Raw genomic sequence first — 20,876 nt, forward strand, 5'->3', positions numbered from 1 at the left:
AGCTCTTACCTTCGATTTCTAGTAACCTTGTACTTGTTGCTCAGCTCTCATGGATTTATGTCTCCTAAAAGGTCCAACCTGCTGGTGTGTTGTGTGAGCTATGACAGGCAAGGTTTGCTGCCAGTTCCTTAAGAAATTGTAAGGAATGGCTACCTAGTTTTATACATGGACAATACTGTAACCTACTCTACTGAAATTGATTACCCAGGCCCTTTCAACGTACCACGTCACTGACTGATCAGGCCTAAATAAGTCTAGGCCTTTTATGGTTCCCTGTGGCCGCCACTTATTCCAGTTTCTCCAGTATTATCAACCTATAGACCTATATTTAGGGCTAGTCCATTCAACATGGCCAAGAATGGCTCCGAGACCATTTTTGTCAAGGAACAAGCTCTTTTGTGAAATCGAGAGTCTTGGCTCTATAGGGTCTAGGGCTTGGGTACGTCATTGATAAGGCCAATCCTGGTCCAATCTTGTTAAATGTTCAGTTGGTAGTTTAGCTGTCAAAATCTCATCTTATCACCCAACGTCAGTTTTCTATGACAGCAAATGGGGCAAAAACCAACACAAGATGAATTGATAGTATGCTTAATGACCTTTACTCTCTAAAACAGTAAACTATACAAATGCTTGACTAAAGACAATGAAATGACATTATTACTTTTGGTACATACAGTCAGTCGTACATGTTAAAATAGCAGTTTCAAATAACTGTACACTTCAGGCGGCGATTTACAGAAAAGCTACTATAACAACTACATGTTAAACACTTATTGAATCATGGTCTAGTATGAATGTGGCACATTAAGTGTCAGATCATGTTGCTGCAACAAATGATGAGGAAACCAAAAAGATTTCTGAACCTCCAATAACACAAACGTAAAACATTGGAACCTCCCTTAGTGGACAACTTTTTGGTCACAAACTGGTTGTTTCCATTCAATTTGACCTCTCTAATCAGGACACCTCTCTGTAAAGGACAGAACCTGTCAGTCCCGAGGTTCTACTGTACCATTTTTCACTGCAATGACGCATGACGCTCTGCCCTTCTGTTTCCAGTCTTTCCTGTCACAACTAAATGTCTTCTTACAAAATGGACAATAAATATGCAGGTAACATTACATGTTCACACCAATAAAGGCCTGTCCATTGAAAAACTTTGTAAAAATACCGAAATAAAAGTCTACATTTGGATTTTATAATATTTCTATAATATTCTGTAGCTGTATGATGTATCAGTGCTGAGGCTAGTACAGAGAACTAAAAAATACTAGAAGACAGTCGTGTAACTTGACAATGAACTCCATGATTTTGTGGTTCCCAGTAATAACGAACCTCTGGTAACTCCATACAAAGGTTTTTTCATCGACCTACAAACGGTTGTCAATGAGGCACAAGATCAGAGAAAACCAAGAACAAGATTCATACCTGGCCACTAGAAGACAACCAGAAACCGAACAGGATAGGGAAATAATCAAGATGTGAAGCACTGCTCTGACCTCAGTAGCTACAGCTAAGTTGACACGAGCCAAATGCCTCGTTTTTCTGCATTATTTCGACGACGGTCAACGAATCTTGATCGGACCAGACAGAATATCATGTTTTTCAGACATCAGATACTTTCAGCACAAACCCTTTAAATAGGGTTTAATAATACAGTCTACAACATACCCACATACTGGCTAAACTCATAAAAATAATCATTGCAGTGCAATGCACTCATTCTCATAACATGGGACTACAATCCAAATAAAATACACACTAGGCTCAAAACAGGCAGTCTTCGAGCAGAATTGCCTTAAAATCTGGGATTAAATGTTAAACTCAGAATTTTATCCAAACAAAATACGCAATTTGATGATGAATGCATCAAATTCTTGTTTGTCTAATACTCAAGACACAGTGCTACCTCAAGAAAAGTTATCATCGGTGTTCACCCGAGAAGAACTGTCACAACACTAGGTAACAGGTTTGGGAAATTAATAAATAGTGCTGCAATTCCGTACTGTCCTTGTCCTGTTTTGTATTTCCCACCAGAAAGTCATTCAAAGTTTGGTATAGTCACCACCAAACTTGCTAACGGACCAGTCTCCTGTCATTGAAACACTCGTTGTTGCATCTCAAAATGCCAACCATTCAAATCAATCCAGACGTTAAAATGAATTCTTCTTTATCTACTTGGAGTCAAACAGACCTGGGACTCATTCCCAGCGGATTTGAACTTGTCACAGAGATATGTCCAAATGTTCACTGTGCCTTTTCAAAGGTAGGTGACTTTGTATACTGCACTCACATCGTTCTCCCCATAGCCGATGGCCTTGGCTTTTTTGTACAGCTGAAATGATAACATGAACTTGAATGAATCAAAACTTATGTCTGCTGTCAGAAACAGCAAAAATGGCCTTTCGCACAGTTTCCGTATTTTACTTTTCCTAACGTTATTTGACCAAGTGACTGGTTTTCCTAGACCGCCACACATACAGTTGGGCAGCAGAACCAAGTCGATTTAGACACATTTCAATAGTTTTCCTGTTGCTATGCCAAAATTTGTCACATAAAACTACAGACTGCTCTAGGCCTTACCTCATTTGCCGCTGCTGTGACTGGTAAAGGTTGATCAACGGTATCGCCGAGACCAATGGCAAGGCGGAGATCTTTTTGTTGATGTTGTAACGGGCAGTTGGGATCAAAGTCGTCAATAAGTATTGCTGAAATGGAAGTGGGGTTTGTTAGAGTAAGAGTCAGGATGGATAATCAGGAAAACTCGCTCTTTCAACCAGACTACTCCCACAGTTAGGGTGGTCAACATCAGAGCTTCACACACCTGCTCCCCAAGTCCCCCAGCACCTACCTTGTCCCTTCTGTCTGAGTAAGTGTGAGTCCATATCTCCCATGCTCAAGATGTCTAACAGATCCTCTTGCTTGACCCCGACTCGTTCAGCCAGTGCCATGCCCTCAGCGAGTCCGGCGACCATCACGCCACTGATCATGTTCGACAGGAGTTTCATCCTGGCACCATTGCCAACATCACCTACAAACAAGAGAAACGTGTTTCAAAATACTTTCGATTGTTTTATAACCACAGGCAAGCTGCTGAGCTTTAGACTTGTCAAGTCAATTTTTACCTCAAGAGAATTTTTATTCTTTGTGCTCAGCATTTTGATATGTTGACTTACAGTCCAGAAATGTGTCAACCTCTACACCTACCAAGGAAAAACGCCTTCTTGCCCATGGCCTCAAAACACGAGTAGCAGTCATCGAACAAGGACTTGTCTCCAGCTGCCAAGATAACTAGCCGTCCCTCATGTGCAGGCTGTCGACTGCCTACCACTGGTGCCTCAAGAAATCGTCCACCTTTTGCTGTCACTGCCTGAAAAACAATGGAGATTTGGAATAAGCTTTCACTGATGATGCAGTGGGTCAGAATTTTGACTGCAGGTAGCATTTTTAACTCAGTATGGTCTACCTCTCCACTTGTACAGTTGAGTCATGGATTGCACTTACCTCATAAATATCTGTACACGTATCAACATCGACTGTTGACATATCTACAAAACTCTTGCCAGGTCGGATGCCTTGATTCACTCCACTGTTACCAAACACAAGCTGTAAGAGAAACACATAAATAATATCATCTTTAATTAGGGCCCAGCCATATGGCTACCTACATCAAGCTTTCAGCACAACAGAGTTTAAATCTAGTAAGAGAATACATGTGATGATCTGCTGAATGGTTCTGCTGTTCGTACGCTGTTCAGACTCACTTTAGAATAGGTGGAACCACTTATACTATCAGTATATAGCTTCTCAGAAAATTCTGGAGACAAAAACGGTGGATAGATGGAAGCACCAACTAAATATGTCTCCTGGCCAGCCATGTTGAAAATTTTGCCTTTTGTTCTTGAACACATAAAACAACCATTAAAGCTGTAACATTTCATGGCTGTTTGACGAATTTGAGCAATCAGATCTGGTCTATGATCAAATTTCTTCAAACCTGCATCAATGAAGACTGAAAGTTGTCTGCACTTGTCCTAGTCTGAGGGGTCAAAATTTACCAATATTGAATACTAGAGTTAACAGACAGACTGACAATGTTGAAGAACCTCCATTTCATGACTTACATCTCTCAGTGCCTGTGGATCGGACACACATGAGAATGTGATGTCACATGATTGCACAACGTCACATGGACTGTTTCCCCTTAAGGCACCCAGCTTTACAAAATCTCGACACTGAAAAATATAAAACATAGTGTGTGAGGTTTTTAACAATTCAAATGTTGTTAAGTTGTCAGGTTTGAACTACACTCTTTCATCAAGCAGAAACTGAAACATCTTTACAGCTGAGGCACAGCCAGTCTTTGACTTAATGACACCAGTCATTTCATTTTAGCCGCATAGACGTACAGTTTTCAATATTGTCTTAATGGAGAACTAAAGGCCACATAGCTGGACCAAAATGAGTGTCCTTGATATAGAAAGTGTCCTGCTGAACAAAGGTGTTTACTCGGGGAGGTTCCCTTTAAGTTCAGTCATTGTTCGCCAGTTCAACAATGGAATCTTAGCCCAACAAACCCTGCATCAATTATTCATCGATCATTACATTGTCCAAGGGTTTACCCCCACTAACAATAGCTGTGTTGATAAATGATTATATCATGTATTGAAGTGCTCCTGGTGACTTTCTCTTGAAACAGCTAGATGCAACCATTTCTGTTGGATAATCAATACAGGAAATGGGTCAGCTTTAACCCTCCATGGACAATGACGACAATGCTTTTTGAAGCCGTTCCAATCATAAAGACCTCGTGGCATGTCACAAATTTTGAAGTACTTGCAAATGATTATCAAACAATTCGCTTGTTTTCTGTTGTGTTATAATCGTATCTGTCCAGTTTACATGCATTCATTACTTCCCCATTGTAATCACTCAAAATCATAAAAGTACAGCACAATGAAAATATGGATTATTTTCGACCAAACCCAATTGATCATATCTGAACCTGTATTATCATTTCAACTTCTGTATTGCTGACAATCAAAATGAATAGTCTGCTGCAGTCGATAAAAATCAACAATGGCTCTGGCAAACAGAGCTAAAAGCACTGGAACTCCAGCTTGTTCCTAGCAGAGTTGCCATGGAAACAATTCATAGGATACATGAATCCCACAGGTATTATGGCCTCATTAGCAGATGAAGAATCACCATCAGTCACTACAGTGCATTCTGATCACAATAATATAAACCTTCACTGAAGGTCTAAACTTTGCCAAACTATTTCGGAACATGTACGTCACAATAGACCTACATGATGCTGTTCCTGATTTATTATACAAGAATAAAGTTGAATTCAGTGCCACGGTCAGGTTTCCTCGAAACTGCTCAGATTATCATTCCAGTCTTATGTTTTAACCGGTCGCCCCAAACTCCCCATTTCTATAGGCATCTGGCTACAGGATTGCTGTAGTTCACTTGGGTGAAATCAGCAGTGCAAAAGGACAGAGTTCAGCTGATGGGCTAAACCATTCCTACAGATGCTTCACAATCATCTCACTATTAAGACCACCCCCCCATAATGGATTCAACCATTTACCAATAGGATAATGGTAGGTGAATGCATGTGGGGCTTTACATAAAAGAGCGTATACAATACACACACAGTTTCCGATAGAGAACATCTGTGGACAGTCATCATGCGGATTTACTAGATACATTGACACATCCAAGGAATTCATATTTGGTAGGTATGACTAGGATTTTGATGGACTTTCAGTGTAGTTTGAGTGACGCCTAGCGAGATATGATTTAGCCATCTTGTTTTATTGATTTGGATGCTCATCATCCCAACGACCACCACTGAATGACCAAGCTCACCAATAATGCCGAAAGCCTGAATCTGCACGACTTCATTTCCAAACTGCTTTTTGAAGATTTCGTCAACAATAACGTTTCATAGCAGATACCAGGATTCAGTAAAGATTTATTATTTAGTCGTCTGAAGTTTGTTCTGATCATCATCATTTTGCCCTTTTTTTTTACACTGGCACACTAGGACTTGCATTTCTTTTCAGGCATGCATAGTCTATAGAACTACCATTGGTTAAAGACGGGCTAGTGAAATACAGTCCAATTCCTGTATCTTTCAGTAATTTAGTGTTTCAAATACAGATTGACACAGGGAACTGCTATATGACATTGTTTTCATTTGTTTATTGATTTTCTCAGCCTTAAATATCTGCCAATCGATAAGAGTTCATTCATTCTGATGATCAATGACCTTTGATTGAGTGAGTGGGGCAGTTGGAATTGCAATTCCAGCTCATGATCAGTTGCGGGAAATGTGAATGCCCAGGAGGTAAGAAGCATTCGCTTGAAATATAGGCCTACTCCATAACAATTTTCCCCATCGAGTCGAAATGATGTCTTCCAAAAGACCTCACACCACGCCAACCACTGCGAATTACCCACTGGAGATTTCACGCCTTCTCCTTGTGGGGTTTGAAATTTTTATCTCATGTGATATTGAGTTCTGACATTGCCTATGCCAACAGGGAGACTTCTAAGAAACGTTTCACACTCGGGCAAGAAGCAAACAGAACGAATTATTTCTCAATACCTTTACAAGGCTTTATTGAGGAAAAAATTGAGTTTGAAATATTGTCCCTTACATATACTACCCTGCTGCTTCATTTGTTATGCACAAGCTGTTGCACGAAAACCAATTAATCTGACAAATGAACTTGGCAAAAAGTCGAGGCCTTCGGTCCCACATGTGGGCACATCATAGAGTACATTATTGATCAGGGAAGGTTTGCTCATTATATAGACTTAGTGTGATTGCTCCTGGGCAACTGCGCATCGGAGAAGTCCAACTGCAAAACTGAGCCCCGACTTGGCACCTTCCTATCCTTTTTGGGGTATCAAGAGCAACACCCACCAATGTGTCACCTCATTTAGGTAATGGGTGGGAAATGATGACTACTATTGTTTCAAGTTTGATGACAGACTGATTATAAAATATTTAGGACATCATGGCTTAGATGGAGGATGTAGGCTACAATATCTGGAAAGATTGACAAATCAATGCTCATCTGGTGCAAACAAAAGGCAGTTACCAGTTACCATTTATACTAGAGTGAGTCAAAAAGTCATGGTATGATCTCATGAAAAACACAAAGCTTTATAATTCTGTGGCATTAGGGATTTTGGATCAAATACCCCAAAGGCAAACCCCCCTTGTTTTAGAGGCCCACTCTGTTCCTTCAAAAATAGTTCGGTAGAGTGACTCGCCTTCACCTTAACTGTCAAACAATTGATTACCTTTCATTTGGAATTTTAACTTGATAAGAATACAATGACTCAACTGACATGGTTCTGATTTTGATAGGCCTGGTCTCCTGCACTATAACAATAGAAATGTTTAGATTAGATCACTCTACTTGTTTTTTCAAGTGGACAGAATAGGCAATGTTGTGAGATGCAGCTAATGGACCTAGAGAACATTTTCAGACCTGTCAAGGTACATACATCTCGTGAATAGTTTTGGATTTTGGACTATAAACCCTACTAACTCTCGAAGCAGGCAAAGGTAAGGTCAGAACGTGGAGTTTGCCATGCAGGATGTCCTAAAACTGCACTTTATAACCAAGTGTAAGAAAATAATGCCCAGGGCAGGTGCATCCAACTAGGACTGGGGCATTCAGAGTGGGCACAGTAAACATTTTTTGCTTAGTGTTTTCTTTTGATGAATGCACTATTGAACTTAAAAATGGTCCAAAATGCATCTCGAATGGACTAATATGCAATAGACTCGTTGACTCACGATCTCGCACAGACAATCTTGTCAAATACACAGACCCGCTACTAATACAAGGCAGAAAAGATGCCCCACTCGTTACCATGGTAACCAACAAATTCGCCCACTTGAGCTTATTATGAATGTCTGGCCTGGATGGATCTAAAGATGATGATATGGAGGTGACAGATCAGATGCGACTTATCAGCAACCTAGTTGGGGGAGGGGGGGGGGGGGGGGCTGAATTTAATACTTCAATCAGAACAAGGAAAATACGAGGCTATTCTTCTGAGAATCGATCTTGCAAGTTCGAGTAGATTTCTTTGAAACAGTCCAACATGTCAACATGATGTTATAAGCTAACATGCTTTCTAACAACCATAGGTTGAGGTTCAAATAGTTCATCAGTCTCATGCAATATGGAATTATGCATTAATATCATAATCATATGTTATGTAGCTCATGGCAGCTATTCCACTGTCTTTTTAAAAGTCATTATACCAGAGAATAATGTCCATGCATTCCTCGGAAAACAATGAGAACAGGCCTATTTTAGGGTGCCCAAGTGCACTGATATCAAGGACATTCCCTGTATGATTGCTGCCCCACATCCAATTATCACTAATTTGGCCAATACAAATTATCACTTTCATGGATCATTGTTTATACTTGTGTTCGAATACCGGTCAACTCAAAGTTTGTAGCATCACAGAGCCAGACTGGTTGAGAACTGCCAACTAAAGAGACAATTCATGGATGACCACATAGGCTTATAAGTATAGATATCATCAATTTGGCTTGAATGACATTACAAAACTTTGCCCTTATAACCTAGGCCTATACACAATGACCAGACATCTGACTTGGATTATGTCATGTAATATTTCTATGGGTCCACTCCAAAGGCCTGACATGCAAACAGATCACTTCACTTCCTGCACAGTTTGGTTCGACTGGCAACCCGGGAGCCACTCTGATCTGAAACAGAGAAGCCTGATCCCCATCCCCCTCTCCTGACTGAGGCTACCACCAGTCGGTAAGTCTAACTGACAATGGCAATAGAATGCTCATTTCGACAGCCAAACTGGGGCTTATCCATCAAATCCGAGGATTACCTCAACAAAGACTGCATAAAGCCACACTAATTTAGGGCTGGAAGGAACTGAGGAGCCTACCACATCTGATATCTTTGCAAAAGTCGCAGTGCAGGAGAGTCATGATGGCTCCTGACCCATTTTACAGTACTTCCTATTTGCTCTACTTCATCACTTGTCTGCCCTGGTTTCCAACCATGCCTGCTTTGGCACTTTTCCTTTATCAATAGTATCTGCAGCTACATTGTGGATGCAATATCTGGACAAAACACACTCAGACCACAAATTTTGTGCAGATCGACTTGACTTATTCTGGTAAAACCAAACATAAACTCTGAACAAAATTGCCAAATTCAATACGCCCGATCTGCAATGTATTCACAAGGAAACCTCATTTTCACAGTGACGCACAATGCTATAGCCCCAAGAGTTGCAGAGATTGATTTTCTGCTCCACACGCCAGACTTGCAGCTAACATTGGCCTGTGGCTATAAACAGCGGCAATATATTGACTGAGCTCCCACTGACGGTGGTATCAGAGAGTGATAATCTGAGAGGCTGAGAACGCCATGGATGCTGGCTGGAGCTATACAGAAGTGCTCTAATCTCAGGTAGACACAATATGGATTGAAATTTATCATATCCAAATCGAACTGAAAGGGATAGTATTTATCAAAGTTTAATAACCAGAGCTCTCTTCCACTCCAGATTTTTCTATAATTTTCTCATTTTACAGAATTTTAATTTGCAGGGAAAATATATAAATTCACTTTAGTGTTGTTACTCATTTTGTTTTGTTATTTATCATTTCAGGTCAACAACAATGCAATAATCCTGACCTGACACAGCAAGGTCAAGCTCAAAGGTCAAGGTCAATATCTCAGAAGTCGTGACCAACAGCAGACCAGACAACCTTGGGCAACACCACAATGTCAATATGGCTGCCATGTCTCGTGCTGTTGATCAGTTACCATGGCGTCAGGACAACCAATATGTGTCCAGCTGGGTGCGAATGTGACAACAATGTCAAATCTGCAAACTGCGCTGGGAAAAATCTAAAGGATGTGCCGAGGAGTTTACCTCCCGATTTGGAGATACTCCGCCTTGAGGGTAATTCTATAACTAACATGGATGCATTGTCCCTATCGAATTATCGGAATTTAAGAACCCTCGATGTCAGCTATAACAAAATCACTGACATTGCCCAGGATGCATTCAGTGGGAATCCACAACTGCAGGTTCTAAAACTCCAGGGGAACCTGCTTACAGCGCCTCCAGTGCAAGGATTTGACTCGACCAATCAACTTCAAGAGTTGGTCCTTGGAGAAAATAGGATATCAAAGATTTTCCCCGACACATTTACATTGCTACGCAACTTGCGCCTGTTGGATTTAGGAAGTAATAGTATACTCGACATTCCAAATGGGGCATTTGGCCCCTTGTCGATTCTACGACAGCTGGACCTGAGTGAGAATGGAATTACAAATGTGACCGCCCGCCACTTTATGGGACTCCGGTCCATGACTCAACTGAAACTCGCCAGAAACAAAATATCACACATACAGGAAAATGCATTTCGGGAACTGCCAAATCTGGAAATTCTTGACCTTTCAGAAAATAGCATCTCCGAATTAGAACTCCATACATCACTAGGAAAATTACAGGAACTCAAATTGAATGCAAACAAGATTGTGAGTTTTGCTGGACTGAATTTCACACATGTTCCAAAATTACGTGAACTTTACCTCGGTCAGAATCAGATATCCACGATTCCACCCCACATGTTCAAACAACTTAACGAACTGGAAATTCTCTATCTCAACCACTTGCCAAATTTGGAATTTATCGACTATCGTGCGTTTTGTGGATTATCATCCGTACGCATCGTTGATCTCGGACACAATCCCAAACTTGACACGATCGACAGAGGTTTATTCATGCCTACGAAAAACTTAACAACGATCAATCTAAGCTTTGACAACTTCAGCTCGTTTTATCAGGAAACTTTTATCCATTTGGAACACCTCAAGACCCTTCTTCTAAACGGCAATCCCCTGAACTGTAACTGTGCCGCAAAGTGGCTGCAGGGATGGTCAAATAGTAGAACAGTAAAATGCAATGCTCCCGAGGCTTTCAAGAACTACAGTATCACGGACGTCCCTGTAGAGAACCTAACGTGTTCCAATGCAAAGATCACTAACCACACGCAACATGCATTTTTCAAAATTGGTTCAGAGGCATCGCTAAAGTGTCACGTATCTGGTGAACCTGTCCCGTCGATTACGTGGATCACACCTGGCCGGAAAGTATTTAAGCATAATGACTATCTAAGCAACGCGGAAATCAGTGACATCACACACGAGGACGTCATTACTGATGAATTCCACAAGTTGCACCACTGGCATGACTCGGTGCATTATTTTCACAACACTAGTCACGATCGTGTACAAATCCTTGCCAATGGCGACTTATACATTGACTATGTTCAGCGCTCCGATGCTGGGCCTTATACCTGCATTGCTAAGAATCCCGGCGGCAATGATACAGTTGTTACACGCTTTCGTTTGAACTACCTCATACTGTACGAAACTAAGATCACCAGTCTGATTATCGGGTTTGGTAGTGCTGGAATTTTCTTAGGATTAGGGTTACTCGTTGGTCTGCTACGTTTCCTATGTAACCGCTGTGAGAAGAAGGAACGGATGGAGCGCAAGACGCGTACGATACGTAAGCTACTAGACAACCTGGACGCCTACAAGACTCATCAGCTCGATAAACTTAAGGATAACTACGGGTTACACGTGACCAAGATGAAGGAACAAGCATTTATGCACATGGAGAAGATGCAGAAGAACTATAATCAGCAATTACAGAAGATCCGCGACAACTGTGCAGGTCAGATGGACAAACTGCGTGAAAATTACAACACCCAGATGGGTAAAATCAAAGGGTACAGTACCCACCAGATTGATAAGATCCGGGAGAATTATAACTCGCAAATGATCAAAATTCGTGATTATGGCTCAGTGCAGTTGGAGAAATTGCGTGACACGTATAAATTGCAACACATGCATTTGATTAAGATTCTTGAGGCGATGAATATCGACAATTGTCGAGGTGTAGGTGAGGATCCCGACTGCCTTCATGCCGACTCATCGCTATTTGACCAACTCAACCTCGACACGCGTTTCGATTTGTTAGATTTGAAAACACCGTCCCGCAATTCCATAAGTGATGATGAATTCGTTAGCGCAATCAGCAATGCAGATGGAATTTCACTGGATGCGTTAACAAGTGCAATGCCGGAAAACTTGTCCCTCGGAAATTTTGACACGGATCTTGATCTGCCGGATAGTGATCGATCCACGCCAAATTTTCTGGACCCGTATCTAAGCGAGGGTGATCCAGACAAGGCACCCGATGTCACAGATGGATTAATGACTCATACAGATGCTTTCACAGCCGTCGATCTCAACATAGTATCGCGGGACGATATGTCATCCTCGAGCAATCCATCGCAGGAGTCTAGTCCCCAGCATCATCACGTGGTAGAGATTAAACCGCCTGGACTTTCTTGCAGTCAGGTTGAGTCCAATGTATAAAGATGTCAAATCATGTACAGTAGAATGTTGTTGTCCCGAGACAGAGTGCATTTTGAAGAAAATTCCCTGCCCGAACTTTACCTACTCACTGAACTGCACTATGAGAAATGGTAAAAATCATGAAAATTACATTGTAGAAATCATTTTCAGTAATTAATTTTAGCTTTCTATGCAAGATATGTTTAAATAGTAAACTTCTTTTCCATCTCCAATGGCTCAACCTATGTACTGCTTCGATATTTCAAGACTTGACAATAATACTGAGGCAGAACTTGGAACAATTTAGTACCGTAATGCCAAAGATAAACTGATTTATCCAGTTTTTAAAGACAATCACAGCCTGTTTCTAGTCATGGAGAATTATTTATTACAGAAGTCACCATGAACATTGAATACAAATTAAATGTGTGCATTTGTACTTGTGGTATGTCATAATCCCATTGGCCTTACTGCACTTCTATTCTATTAAAGTGTATCTTATGTACATAGTTCAGTAACTGAAGTTAAGATAATCAGCGACTCTTACTGTAGATGAAAGCAGACAGACATGAACCTTTCAGCCAATCACTAATTAGTTTACGCACTTCAGGTAATGTTGTTACCGTATATTGTTGTCGAAGAACTTTGGAGAATGAAGGATGCTAAAATAAGTGTCTCCCAGATGTGCTGCCATCTATCTTTGAGATATGAACTTGATGCGCCATGATGTCATTCATAGTCAATAAAAGTACTACATGTAATAAGTAGGACTTTGATGATGTAGACCAGAATATTTGTGTGGCATTTTAAAAACATTTCACAGGTGTTTTCAACCCCGCCCCTCATGAGTGTAAATTTCATTTAATCAGTGATAAAATGTTGTAAAAATTCATGTTTTCTCATACATGTATTCTTCTAAGTTCTCTATACTGTAAACCACCAATTTTTCATACCTCTTGTGTTTAGCGATTTGTGAAAATTTCGAAGAGTAATTTTTCAATTTTATTTTGGGTGGAATACAAAATTTCTTTCCCGTTTCCATTCAAAATCTATTTTTTGCGAGGTTATATGGTGAAATAGTCCAAAAAATGAAATGCTAGCCATTTACAGTATTTGAGAAATATAGGTTACCAGAGACAGCACCAGGTTATCTGTCTTTGTTTTTGATTTAAGAATAGACTGTTGTTTTAGTATTACCAGTATGTGTTTGTTGATTAGACAGTCATGCATTAAGAATTAAAATGTCTTTCAATTACAATTCAAGAGCAAACTAGAGAAATGAGTTGTACATTTGCAATTATAAACTCTGAATATTCAAGTTGGGGCCCTTGGGTCAAGAAACCACTGGTGTACAGTGACTCTTTTTTGTGACCACGCTAAAAACTAAATTGTCCAGCTTTACCAGTGACTCTGTATACCATGTATAGCAGATACATGTACAAATGTATGTGTGAAGGCTTGGACTACAGACAGACGGGGCCAGGTTGGTGCCGCAGGGCAACTGCTCAATAAAGTACACTGTAATAGCACTATGTAAGTATAATCCCGTGCAGTCTAAACAATAAGTTTGATATCTTTGATCAAGGTCTAGTATTAGTGATTATTCTTGCCCGAGGATACATTCATTTTAATTTCATTTACCTCCATTATGTATTGAATTTCTAATCTTGATCCAATCATGAAGTCAGAATGAATGTAACATAATTCTATCCCTGGTTGGTATAACATGTATAAAGTGACTGATGACAACTAGCACCACAGAGTCATTTGAAAATGAGGATCAGGAAAGGGCAACTTGCAAGTGTTTCTTTTTGTCTGTTACTAGTAATTTATGTTGTATATCAGTGTATTCAATAAGGTTTATTTCAATTGCAATCCTGTAAAATAAAAGACGAGTGTCCTTCAAAATCAAATCTGTGTCAATACAACTTTCTCAATCTGACAGGATCCCCACTCAAAATCACCCACTTTCATCACTGGAGCTTCTGAAACTGCAACTGTTCTCAAAATCACCCACTTTCATCACTGGAGCTTCTGAAACTGCAACTGTTTGGAGGCAAACACCGGAAAGTTACATATAACAACATACCTTATGTGATGTTCGGTTCCAGACAGTCACCTCGTGTCCCGACTTCAGTAAATTCATCACCATGCCTTGTCCCATGATGCCGAGGCCAAGGTAACCAATCTTCATGGGCGTCGGAATGATGTTTTTGGCCGGCACCGAGTCGAGGGACCGTATGCCAGTTGGTGTATCTGATAATGACGTATTTGTTGAGTTTGATGTATTGTGTTGGCTTGGTGAGATAGGCTGACCGGGTGGGCCTGATCTTGGTGTCGACGAGTCCTGAAATGAAGACAATTTTCATAAAAGCTCTTCCCCGCCTTGAAGTGTTGTGATTTACCTGATTTTGAAACGGTCGTATTGTTCCTGGTGTGGAGCTAAGATCTTCAGATTTTGACTTGGACACCATTTTCCCCCACAAGGCAAGGCTGGGATTATGTAGAAAGCTATGCAGCATGCGGACACGCCAGCAAATAATTAATTGGAACATTTCCAGATCTACTGTTTTCGGCCACAAACAGATGTTAAGTCAAGAACAAGTCTTTTGCCTTACTGTAGATGTGGCCGATTTATCAAATGCTCCAACAGCGTTGACCGCCCTATCAATCTGCGATTGTGTGCCCGATTCAAAGTCATCGTCAGAAAAGTCATATTTTCCGTCATCACGAGGGGGAGTATCTCTTGATGGTTTCATGACCCACGACGGCAGTTTACTGTCAGGTGATGGTGATGGTGGCGATTTCGTAGATTTATTGGTGGACTTTTCATTGTCTGAGTCCTGTAACAGAGAGATTTTAAGTGAGGGGTGCCCTTAGAAATTAAAGATCAGGGATACTGTTACCGCTCTATTAATCATTTTGAGACTGGTGAGATTTTCAAAATATTTTTTGTTCAAAATTTTGAAAATTCCAGTTAAAATATAGCAGTAATAACAATATGACCCATCATCCCCAAAGAAGTGGAGACAACACACATTGAAGAGAACAATACCCGTCACAATTTTATATCAGTTTGATGTCCTGAAGTTCAAAAATCAAAACAAAATTCAGACTCATCAGTGTTCATTTCAGTAGCATCTCGCTAAGCAAAATGCAGAAATTATGCCATTTTCTAGGGCCACCCACCACCACCATCATTATGTCCAGTGACAGCCGTTTTAAAACCTTTTTTAAAAGACCTTGTTCCTTTCATCTGAAACCAGTCTACATATATCATCAATATGACATCCAGATTGATGAGGCCAGCGGTAGAGGACAGCGAGGTGAAGACAGCAATATGATACTCACCATTTTCTTGGGAACTGGCGATGGGATCTTGACGACAAGCTTCTGTTTCTTACTGGCTAAACTTTTCTGTCCAGATGGAGAACTTGACCGCTTCAGTTTCTGAAAATGTCAAAGATTGTGTGACCCACAAAGGACTTTTTGACAATAACCGACTATGGCCTAAAAAATGCCGAGGCACAGGAAAAAGTTTGACAAACTACGAGGCTAAGCCTGTACCAACCATACCTTTTCCTTCTTTTCTTTTTGTAATTTATCTACGGATTTATTGTTCCCCATCGAATCTTTTTTCTGCTTAATTTTGGTATGATCATCACCAGTTTTCTGAAAGATAGAATAATGCTAGTTGACTTTCACACCAAATTTTAGTGATTTTTACCTTAAAACTGAAAGAGCTGGAAAAGACAAATAATTGGTCTATTCTTCTCTTCAGCTGAAATGGCACCTGACAAACCCATCGGTGAAGCTGTGAGAAGAGAAATGCAGCCAGACAGCATGACTTCCAGGACTAGCTGTAATAAACACCGAGAAGAAGGTAATATTTGAGGGGCTGTGCCACTGTAAGTGGCAGTTTTATAATTCTAATTTTCAAATTACAAGTTAGGATGCATCAAATTTTGTACACTTTTTTTGTGTTGTCTCATTTATGTTTAGCCTGACCTTTTTGCCCGTAAGTGGCTCTCTGGTGTAGTCTTTATGTTGATGTGGCGATGCCTTCTCGGGAAAGATGGCGGCAATTTCATCGTCTATCGTAGGTAGGTCTCCCGCCTATAGACAATAAACAAATTGCTCTATATTATGACCCAGAAACTTAACCTATATAGAGGGACCCCTTCCACCCAGCAGTAGACAACTCTTTTAAAAGCAGTTTATAAGGACCATGAATTTGGTTGGAATTGATAATTTACAATTTCATGTTCATGTATTTATTCTTTGATCACAATGACATGGCAATGCATTTCTTAGACTTAGGACACCAGCAATACGAATTTCATTTTTATTGCGAAAACCAGATATCCACAAACATATATTCTTACCGGCTCTGGTTGTGATCTTAAACAATCATCGACAGACTCGATGGCTTCACGGAATCCTTTCGGGACACGATTTGTCAGTGTGAACTTGGCTCTGTACTGTTGAAATGGCCAGATGGAATCCTCACACACCCAAGCACTGGAAGAGAATGAACACAGGAGGTGACAAAATGAACTAAGAAATTATCTTTCTGTAGTTGTCTTTTTATTCCCTCTCATTTTATTGCTGGATTGTCCTTATGATGTCCTTGATGTTTGTCATGTTTACCGCTTCATTGTTGGTTTGTCCAGATGATGTCCATGATGAGAAAAACATGTTTTCACTTTCAGCCTTCAATTTCTGAGACATATTTTTACCCCAATGATGAATTAAGGGGAAGTATTGGGCAGCCTTTAGTTTAAAACATCAAGTACTTACAAATTTTTCGAACCAAAAAACAGGACAAAGTGATGTGGCTTTTTCTGTGCAGGACGCTTGACTTCTGGCTTGGGCTCTATGATCTGAAGAGTGGAGAACATTGGTCAGTTTTGTAAAACAAAAACAGTTTTACGCTACCACGCACACGGCGGTAGGCCTAGCAGCTTCACTTTAGTTTCAGAGGAAATAAAGCAAAACTATTTTTTTACAAAACAAAGAGGTGAAGACTGTACTATGTACTAATGTAGTGAAGGCCAAAAATACAGTCACAAAGTGGACAAAATGACATAAATTTGACGGTACAGACAGGCCTAGCCAAGGCTAAGGCCAAGGGATGCAAAATCAACAGCGAAAGCCAAAACTTAAGCGATCGATACAATTGATGTACACACGCGTCGCCAACTATCACAACTGTCTATAAATTAAGTTTGCATCTCCTGATCCTTGCATAGCTCCTGCACATGAAATTGTGTGTGCATTCCATTTTGCCGGTAAACACTTAACGGTTACAGTGCAGTGCACAATGCACTACTCATTCCATATAAAAACACTGTGCATTGTGATCCTGAAGAAAGGTCTCACTTACTTCGGCTGGCCATGCCTGAAAGCTCTTCATTTTCGCCCTGAAATGAAATGATATGTATAAATCACCTAATCATCTACCAAATTACAAATCGGATCATAAATCGCATATTTGAAAACATTGTTTTCGTACCAAACAATGTCACCAACTTTGAAATTTGCCATTTTCGCCATTTTGCACATGGATCGTAATGCATTCTGGGAAACGACTCTTCCACAGGCATGGGGATTTTCTTGGGGCGCCTGTTGAGTCACAGGCAATTGAAAATATGTCGAATTGGTTGTTTTAGGTCTCATTAGGGACTTTTTTGTATTCATGCGCGGCCAAGCCCTAACCGTAGTTCCTAAAACCATTAATTTCTCGGTTCTCACAGTACGTGAGTGTTGATTTAGCAGTTGTTTTGGTAAAGACATGTTTTTCTGGAGTTTCTGAAACCTAAAGCGCTACTCAATAGGCGGCTTACAAGAAAATACGCATTTACTGTTGCTGCCGACGTATGTGTACACTTAACTTGGAATGTGCGTCGGCCCCGTGTTGAAATGCCGTACAGTGCCAGTTGGTGCGCTTTTCGTTGATTTGTGCAAAATTCAACATATCTCAAAAGTTCAATGGTTGACCCTCGATTTTTTTTGATTTTTGTGTAGCGTTAGCAACTGTCTTTCGTGGGAGAATGGTCACTGTAAGAATTATTCAGGAAGAAATGTATGATATTTGGGGTTTTTCGTGATTGTCCGGCCCAATTGGCAATATGCCATTTGGGATGGTGACACCCCCTCTTCATGCGCGTTCCTACTTCCTCGGGGAAAGAGGTCCTTTTTGGCCTGCCGACTCGGGGGAAACTCGGGAAAATACCCGAGAAATACTAGCTTAGGGGTTGTTTTTCGAGAATTCTGATAGAAACCCCCCCCCCCCCCGAGAAAAACATTGATTTCTGGGGGTAAATTCCATTTATTCCCCGAGGGAGGATCCAGAAATCCCAGAGACAGATGAGCGTCGAATGAAACTCACTACAACATGTACAAAATGTGCGAAGAAGTAAACAGCGTCAATATTTTCCACATTTGCCGGGACTACTAGTTATAATCTTTACTAATAGATGGCAGCATAGACAAATGACCTGCAACGTACATAAAACGTAGTGGGGTCAATACCAATTAATACCGAGAGTATTTGCACTACATATAGAGGTCGTGATAAGTAAGTTTGGATAACAATAAGTTCGGCAACGGTCGTCAGTACCATGTTTGGGGTTCATGCAAGTTCACGGGATAACTCGTCCTCCATTTCCCCCCCCCCCCTCAAAAGGGTGGAATTTCCACCCAAAACTGGGAAATTTTAATTTTAAGAAGTTGGGTAGTTCCACTCTCTTAGCTCAGATGGCAGCACCTGCCATAAGTGTCCCTGGGCATGACGCTTATGCTTGCCAATATCTCCTTGGGCAAGACACTTTCCTTGTATGTGCCCTTGTTCAAGGAACTTTCTTTGTCTTCATGGGCGTGCTGACATCACAACCTGCTACTGATAGGTCACAACCAGGTCATATGATATCATAACATGACATAATTTCGAAGAAAGTAAACAAAAATAGCAGTTTCATTCTAAAACATTATTTTTATTCAACTACTTACAGTTAAGAACATCACATGCAGCATGACACTAATCACAACATCATTTGTGGATGTGTGATGGCTAGCATTATTATGCATATTTGTGGTCAAAATCAATATTCTTTTCCACCCATTAATACATTATCACTTCACTTTCAGCTGCCCCATGGAGCCACAGCCAAATGGATGGAATCTCTAACATACAGCTCAATCTGTTAACAGGACACCCTCCAAGACTTTTTTTTGTCTAAAATTCTTAAATACTATTTATTTTGACCTTTGTTAATATCATGTTAATATCATAAAGATATGACTCTTTATTCAATGAAGAAAGCCATCCTATCGGAACAAAGGGTGATCTCAATTCTTGCAGTGCAGGAGAAGTCCATCTATGGTGTCAGTCATCATTTGTTTTGTTGGTTTGCGTTAATTTCTTCCTTGATGAGAAGAGACAGTCTTTCAAATCCCTGCAATGACAAGAAGAAGATTCCAGTGAGACAATTTGGTCAGTAATTCGGCACTAATCCCTGAACAGGAGGGGAGAGGGTTTGCATTGACTGTTTAATGTCACTGCTTTCTGAGTAATTTCTGTTTGATGGGCTGACTCTCTTCTTGTCCTTGTTTACATACATCTTATATGCATGCTGTCCACTGGCTCATTATAAAGGCAAATGAAGACACATTAGCATTTGTCCATTGTGAGAATTGAGTATCAGTTTGAATCAAACACACAACTTAATTCAATTCTTCCTACGTACTGACTAAGGTGAATATGATGGATGTAGTCAAGACTCAAATTCTGCCATGACCAGTTTGAGCCATAACCCATACCAATCAAATCCTGCAATGACATACACTTGTATCAGGGAATCATACCCTAATTTCACCAATAATACATAATCAGCAAATCACATTGGTGATATAAGGCTAGTTATCAAAGCCCTTTGTCAAGACAGAGGACATGCATAAATCACAGGTAGTTTTTCGTAAACAGCCCATAAGATTACACTTGCTGATTAGTATGACTAAGTTTATCTGAGATATGCACCATTGTTAGAAACACCCAGTTTAAAGTTATTTATTTACCGAGGTGGCTCTGCTACAAAAGCCGAGCTAAGCTTAGAAATAAGGTAAGTTTTGGAATCAAGCATTTCTTTAACATACTTGAAGTGTCAATTCCTTCTGATTTGTTGGCTTGTGTCTTTCTTCCCAGAAATATCACCACAAAAGCACACTTAACCTCTCTGCCAACTGACCTTTAATGTGAGATAATGGTGAAGTGGCCTCACACTCAAGAAAAATGAACTTGATGAGATAAAGCCTTCTCCCCATAATGAGACAGAATCCAGATTTAAGATGGCTAATGTGACTGTGGTGGCCATATTGAAAATCGAATCCTGCTGATTTTTGAAA

The 20,876-nt window shown here is 40.4% G+C and overlaps 3 protein-coding genes across 8 annotated transcripts in view; 1 reads left to right on the forward strand and 2 right to left on the reverse strand.

Moving 5' to 3' along the window:
* Positions 1-576: 576 nt before the first annotated feature.
* Positions 577-18,041, reverse strand: LOC135493113 (uncharacterized). 3 transcript variants are annotated; one of them, XM_064780042.1, is made up of 15 exons: positions 17,989-18,041; positions 17,860-17,896; positions 17,274-17,356; positions 16,859-16,994; positions 16,482-16,589; positions 16,050-16,145; positions 15,825-15,923; positions 15,092-15,316; positions 14,563-14,820; positions 4,125-4,235; positions 3,505-3,606; positions 3,208-3,370; positions 2,852-3,031; positions 2,584-2,708; positions 577-2,335 (listed from the first exon to the last, which is right to left on the reverse strand). In XM_064780042.1, exons 1-15 carry the CDS (start codon positions 18,036-18,038, stop codon positions 2,261-2,263), a joined length of 1,848 nt encoding a protein of 615 aa, XP_064636112.1. In that variant the 5' UTR covers positions 18,039-18,041; the 3' UTR covers positions 577-2,260. The 3 variants fall into 3 exon arrangements, with proteins under 3 accessions (XP_064636112.1, XP_064636113.1, XP_064636114.1); XM_064780043.1 differs by lacking the exon at positions 16,482-16,589; XM_064780044.1 differs by lacking the exon at positions 15,092-15,316.
* Positions 5,599-14,386, forward strand: LOC135493105 (leucine-rich repeat and immunoglobulin-like domain-containing nogo receptor-interacting protein 3). Of its 3 annotated transcripts, none has more exons than XM_064780020.1 (2): positions 5,599-5,743; positions 9,706-14,386. In XM_064780020.1, the coding sequence occupies exon 2, from the start codon at positions 9,822-9,824 to the stop codon at positions 12,492-12,494; it is 2,673 nt and encodes an 890-aa protein (XP_064636090.1). In that variant the 5' UTR covers positions 5,599-5,743; positions 9,706-9,821; the 3' UTR covers positions 12,495-14,386. The 3 variants fall into 3 exon arrangements, with proteins under 3 accessions (XP_064636090.1, XP_064636092.1, XP_064636091.1); XM_064780022.1 differs by lacking the exon at positions 5,599-5,743 and adding an exon at positions 6,300-6,358; XM_064780021.1 differs by lacking the exon at positions 5,599-5,743 and adding an exon at positions 7,424-7,591.
* Positions 18,042-19,447: 1,406 nt separating the features above from the next.
* Positions 19,448-20,876, reverse strand: part of LOC135493304 (kynurenine/alpha-aminoadipate aminotransferase, mitochondrial-like) — a 40,510-nt gene continuing 39,081 nt past the window's right edge. For both annotated transcript variants that reach the window (XM_064780537.1, XM_064780538.1), the window contains exon 13: positions 19,448-19,930. In XM_064780537.1, coding sequence (XP_064636607.1) covers positions 19,868-19,930 — 63 coding nt within the window. In that variant the 3' untranslated portion in view covers positions 19,448-19,867. The remainder of the gene's footprint in view (positions 19,931-20,876) is intronic.

The sequence above is a fragment of the Lineus longissimus genome, chromosome 9, assembly GCF_910592395.1.
Source record: "Lineus longissimus chromosome 9, tnLinLong1.2, whole genome shotgun sequence".
In the NCBI taxonomy this organism is placed as follows: domain Eukaryota; kingdom Metazoa; phylum Nemertea; class Pilidiophora; order Heteronemertea; family Lineidae; genus Lineus; species Lineus longissimus.

Excerpts from the sequence above, each read along its gene's own strand:
- LOC135493105 (XM_064780020.1), top strand. The coding sequence starts at position 9,822 with ATGTCAATATGGCTGCCATGTCTCGTGCTGTTGATCAGTTACCATGGC.
- LOC135493113 (XM_064780042.1), bottom strand. The coding sequence starts at position 18,038 with ATGTGCAAAATGGCGAAAATGGCAAATTTCAAAGTTGGTGACATTGTT. Across the intron at positions 15,924-16,049 it reads AAAAAGAAAAGAAGGAAAAG|AAACTGAAGCGGTCAAGTTC; the intron begins GTATGGTTGGTA and ends TGACATTTTCAG. Across the intron at positions 3,371-3,504 it reads CGTGTACAGATATTTATGAG|GCAGTGACAGCAAAAGGTGG; the intron begins GTAAGTGCAATC and ends ATTGTTTTTCAG.